The 5,887-nt window shown below is 30.4% G+C and overlaps 1 protein-coding gene across 1 annotated transcript; it reads left to right on the top strand.

The window, feature by feature from the left end:
• The first annotated feature begins 1,166 nt into the window (after positions 1–1,166).
• LOC111887898 (pectin acetylesterase 12) lies at positions 1,167–5,623 on the top strand. The gene is made up of 12 exons (XM_023884036.3): positions 1,167–1,552; positions 1,929–2,011; positions 2,386–2,515; positions 2,594–2,667; positions 2,774–2,860; positions 2,951–3,075; positions 3,216–3,276; positions 3,351–3,404; positions 3,483–3,560; positions 3,839–3,944; positions 4,049–4,194; positions 5,290–5,623. Exons 1-12 carry the CDS (start codon positions 1,324–1,326, stop codon positions 5,398–5,400), a joined length of 1,284 nt encoding a protein of 427 aa, XP_023739804.1. The 5' UTR covers positions 1,167–1,323; the 3' UTR covers positions 5,401–5,623.
• The last annotated feature ends 264 nt before the right edge of the window (positions 5,624–5,887 follow it).

Here is a 5,887-nt window from a genome sequence, read left to right as displayed (position 1 = left end):
TAGAGAGAGAGAGAGAGAGAGAGAGAGAGATAGGTTCATGTGTTTCCCACATCTATTGTGTGCTACAATTCACCAATAAGAATTTAGTAAAAATTAAATTACTATTTAATTAAATAAATATAGATATTAAATGATTTCTATAATTATATGCATATTAAATGATATCCTTAATTATAATTCTTTTCTTATGGAAACTAATTAATTTCGTGATTAATGTCAGTAATAATATACTTTCAGAATAACTTAGCATCTAGGGTTTCATGTATAGGTTCGTGTTTTGTTTCGTGACCCACTCACTCAAAATACAACAAAGTTGTCTGAAAACATGGAGAACAAGAATGTAATCTAACAAAATGAGAGTTTATTCTAGTAGAATGAGAGTGTATTCTAACAAAATAAAAATGTATTATAGTAGAATACACTATCGTTCTCTATGTTTAATTTAACTTTGTTGTATTTTAAGCGAGTGAGTCCTAAAACAAAACATAAACTCATATATGAAAACCTATATGTGATTTCATTCAATGTTATTGCTAACATTAATGACAAATTTAATTAGTTTCGAGAAAAAAAAAAGAATTATAATTATAGATAGCATTTAATATATATACAATTATGTAAATAATTTAATATTTATCTTTATTTGATTAAATAATAATTTAATTTTACTAAATTAATGTTGGTGATAGATGTAAGGAATACATTAATTAACTATATATGATATTTTAAAATTTTATGATGAGTAAATATAATACACTTAAAAATTAAGTTGGATAAATATGATATTTTGATGTTTAATAAGGATATATATATATATATATATATATATATATATATATATATATATATATATATATATATATATATATATATATATATATATATATATGAGATTTCCCCTAAATTTGAAGCTTAGATAAATTTTATAGTATATAAACCACACGCTCAATTTAAATAAAAAAGGTGAATGTTTTTTAAAAAAAAAAAAATAATCCATTTTTAATCAATATTAGCTAGATATCGGGTTTAAAAATTAAAATATAAGTAATTAACCTTTCTAAAAGGATATTTCAATAAAGAGTAAAACAACTGTAAAGTAGTCATTAATCAAATATCTAATAATCAAAAGGTTAAGTAATTTTAATAAGATTGCGCATGACAAGACAAAATCGTTTTTGCTGCTGTTTTGCATATATACGGTACTAAATCACGAAGAACATGCCATCGTATTTATTAAAGATCTTGTAAATCCAAGTCCATAAATCTATATGACATAAGTCTCACTACATTTTAGTGGAGGCAAGTAACTATAGATTTTAAAACATGGAGCGCATCTGTGATTTGGTTTTCGTGGTGCTGATCGGATTTAGTCTATTGGGGAAAATCGTAAATGCCAATGAGTTTGAGTTCGATGATGCAGAGTTTCATGCTAATACGACACAAATGCTGTCATTTCTAGAAAACTTTTCTAATTATTCACAATCTGCTGCGGCTTATAATCCTTTATATGTGGGTCTTACTCTCATTCCGGGAGCTGCAGCCAAAGGCGCTGGTACGTTCACACTCTATTTTGTATTTTTAAAAGGGTTTATGCGAGATTTAAAAGCGCTCAAAGCTTTCTGAATCTGTATCAAATCTGCTGTGTTTTTTTGGTATTTAATTTGTCGATTTTGGTGTTTCACTTCTGATTTACATTTATGCTGGGTTTTATGAGATTCATTGTTTGCGATTTACGTTTACTTGAATACAAGTATTAAAAACATCGCTTTTCAGATTCAAAATTGACACTTGTTGTTTCTTTTTCTTTTTCTGATTTGCTTTTATTGTTCCCAATCTGAGTGTCGATTTTGATGATAAGAAATTAGAAAAGTAAAATATTGACTTTTGATTTGTAGTAACAATTTGTTGGTGTGTTTCACCTTTTACAGTATGCTTGGATGGAAGTTTACCTGGGTATCATTTACATCGTGGATTTGGTGCGGGTGCCAACAGTTGGCTTGTTCATTTGGAGGTCTGTGACATAACTGCACAAGTAGTATCAGCTTTTGACATGCATTTGTTTTTGTTTTGACCGAGACAAATATGTCATACCAAAAAAAGTGGAATGAAATCTCACTCTTTATCTCTCGTGTAAAAAGCACTAATGTTGATAAAGATGAGGGGGGCATTCCAAAACTTGTTCCATCTTTTTGTATTAAGAATACTAAAACTCGCTCTTTATGTCCTCCCATTGATGAAGCCTGTGCATTCCAATGGCAATACAAAAGATTTGTTCTATAAACGAGGATGTATTAAGAATTAAGCTCATTTTAGTGATCCATCCTAAATGATCCCAATACCTAAAATTAGCAAAGCCTGATATATATTTATTTATTTATTATTCAGGGTGGGGGATGGTGTAACAGTTTAAGAACTTGTATTTACCGTAAAACAACAAGGCGTGGATCATCAAAATATTTTGAAAAAAGCTTGGCTTTTACAGGAATCCTGAGCAACAGGGCTGAAGAAAATCCAGGTTTCCTTGCAAACAATTATGAATTATCATAGTCATACAACAACATTTATTTCTAACGACAATTTAATTCTTGGGCAGATTTTTTTAACTGGAACCGAGTTAAGGTTCGTTATTGTGATGGGGCTTCTTTTACCGGGGATTCCGAAGATCGGGTGTGTACACAAGATATTCATTTGAAATCTTTTATTAAAGATTAATAGATAGATATTAGCATTTGATGAAGCGTGGATATCTGATATAAATATATTGTCTTTCTAGGCTCATGGCCTGCAATTCAGAGGGCAAAAGATTTGGTTGGCAGCAATGGAAGAGTTGATGTCAAAAGGAATGCGGTATGCTAACCAGGTATAGGCATTGTTTAGCTATTTGCTATTTGCTATTTGTTTATTTCAAGAAAAAGAAAAATTACAAATATTTTATGTTGGAATGTTCCAGGCTCTTCTTTCGGGGTGCTCGGCTGGTGGTCTGGCTTCTATTTTACACTGTGACGAGTTCCGAGGTTTATTCCGAAGAAGAACTAAAGTCAAGTGTTTTGCTGATGCTGGAATGTTCATGGATGCGTAATTCCCTTTCTTTCTTAATTCTTAATTCTTAATTCTTAATTCTTATTACTTATACAACACAACGCTACATAGCATGTCCAGATCTCTCATGCTTGACTCAAATATAGGCATGATGATTTTTATGTTTTAAAATATAGGCGTGATGTATCGGGCGGACACACAATTAGAAACATGTATCAAGGTGTTGTTAGCTTGCAGGTAGTGTTGAATAATATGATAATGCCTAATGCTATATTAGATTCTGATTTTATAGCTATAAATAATTTCAACAGGGTTCAGCTAAAAACTTGCCCAGAACTTGCACAAACCACCTTGATCCGACTTCTGTAAGGCTTCTTCTTAAAATTGATGATATCTGTGTTTTTTCTTCTCTAGATACTGATAGTCTGATACTTTGTTTTCAGTGCTTTTTCCCTCAAAACATAGTTTCCAATCTTAGAACCCCTATGTTCCTCCTCAATGCAGCCTATGATTCTTGGCAGGTACATGCCTAAATTGCTGACTGCAACAAATACCAACATACTTTCATTTACTTGTGTATTCTATTCTATCATCTATTCCTATTATGCCATCGTACATTCAGTTTTTTTTTTATTTTTATTTTTTTTGTTCTTATTCAAGGCAGTTTGTACTTTAAAATCTATCTGATTTATAACAGTGAAATTTGCTTTGTATTGGGATGACATTGCTATATTTGGATAGATTTTTTAAAGAACATTGCTACTCCATATGATTTAATACTGTTTTGTGACTGTGTCAGATCATTGCTAGTTTAGCTCCTCCATCAGCTGATCACCGGGGTGTTTGGAAGGCATGTCAAAAGAACCCTGCAAATTGTTCACCCTCGCAGATTAATTTCCTTCAAGGTATTCAGAAAAAAAAAATGAATGTCAATGTGATGATTCCTTTTAATTTTATTTATTGGAATTAAATAAATAATACACCTTGATCTTTATATTGATTGTATCAGTATTCAGAAAGCACATGCTCAATTCACTCAAACGCTTCTCGATGTCCAAACAAAACGGATTGTTCATAAATTCGTGTTTTGCTCATTGTCAATCCGAGAGGCAGGATACATGGTTTGCAGATAATTCTCCTCTCATTGGGAACAAGGTACTTACTTACTTCTAATTACCAAATACCAAATGTCAAATGCCGATTTCTTTCGTCAGATTTTAGGCTTCGCTTAGATTACTAATACTAATATGGATGAGGCAAAGTTCTATTATATTACTTTTATTAATATATAAATGGACATGTCAAGTTTGATTAATAGATCAACTTTTAAGTCCAATCGTCGAGTTTTTAATACATATAATATAAATGTGTTAAACATTTCTAAATGTATCGTCATACTATCTAAGCCTATGTTTGGCGTACTAACTGAAAAACTAGCTGTTAAATAAAGAAGCTAACTGATAGCTAGAAAGCTAGCTGATAAAAAATAACGTTTGGTAAAACTAGCTGAAAAATATAAAATGACATAAAAGGACATTTAAAAAATGTGTTTCTATAATTAATTAATGGGTATATTTGGAAAATTTTAAAAAAACTCCTAAAAAGCTAGTCTAAGTAGTTTTTTAAAAAGCTAGCTTATAAACTCCTTTTTGGTTTTCCAAATATGACAATTTAAAAAAGCTCGAAAAATAAGCTAGTTATGGCGTGTCAAACGTAGTCTAAATGATTTTAGGCGTTTTTGACAATATGATTTTGAGAGCTTTCAGAGTTTTTAGCTTTAAGTTAAAAAAATGTGGATTTAATCATTTGAGATCACAAGCTTTTATTTTATAGCAAAAAACTTTTAATCTCAAGTATTTTTTTCAAAGCTTTTAGGTTTTAATTTTTAGCTTTTAATTAGATTTTTTATATGTAATTTTACACATTTCAAATTTTTGTAGCTACTACGGCCAGCTTGACACTTTTGTACAAACTACCAAAAAAAAAATAGTAAAAAACTGCAACTTCGGTATAAAAAATGTTCCATAGAAATTATTTAAATTAAAAGGAACCGCATTGGCAGTCCCAAGTCGTTCTATTTCTGATGGTCGGTCCGGTCTTTGTTAGGACAGTCCTTTTTTCGGGCCGGTTGAGTCTTGATCTTCAGAACATGTCTTTTTGTTCATATCATGTGATGGGCCCAAAACCAATTAAAAACCCAAGCCCAAAGCTATTAGTCCAATAATCTTATGAACTGATGTTTTTATACAGGCAATTGCATTGGCTGTTGGAGACTGGTTTTTTGATCGTTCAAGCGTCAAACAAATTGACTGCCCATATCCATGTGACAAAACATGTCACAACCTCGTATTTAGATCATAATCTCCTCAACCATGCCATATTACTTGCTATTAGTAGCCCAATTGCCTCATTTTTATTATATTGCCATGGACATGGATGTTTTTATTACTTAATTTTTATTTTTATTTTTATTTTCCTCATTCATTATTGAAACGAGAATAATTTGCTAAGCTTGTAACTCAGTTCCTAGCAAAACAGATGGGACTGGGAAATATTATAGAAAAATACAACTAGTTTTACATTATTCGTTGCCATCATAATGAATTCATTTGTAAAAAGTTTGGGGAAGCTATAAAAATGAAAAGTAAAAAATGTTTTATTATTGTAAAGACAAAACTACAAATTTGGTCCTTGTGGTTTGCAAAAATCTTTGGATGGGATCTAAAAAGTTTTCAGCTTGCATAGAAGATTCAAAATCAAGGTTTTTATGAGTTTTTAGTCTAAAAAAATTTGAAAAATGGTTATACCCTTATTTATTTACTTTTACATTTTTTTTACATTTTATTAG

This window comes from Lactuca sativa, chromosome 7, assembly GCF_002870075.4.
Source record: "Lactuca sativa cultivar Salinas chromosome 7, Lsat_Salinas_v11, whole genome shotgun sequence".
In the NCBI taxonomy this organism is placed as follows: Eukaryota; Viridiplantae; Streptophyta; class Magnoliopsida; order Asterales; family Asteraceae; genus Lactuca; species Lactuca sativa.
The sequence above is the reverse complement of the archived record's forward strand: the minus strand, read 5'-3'. Positions and strand labels throughout refer to the sequence as shown.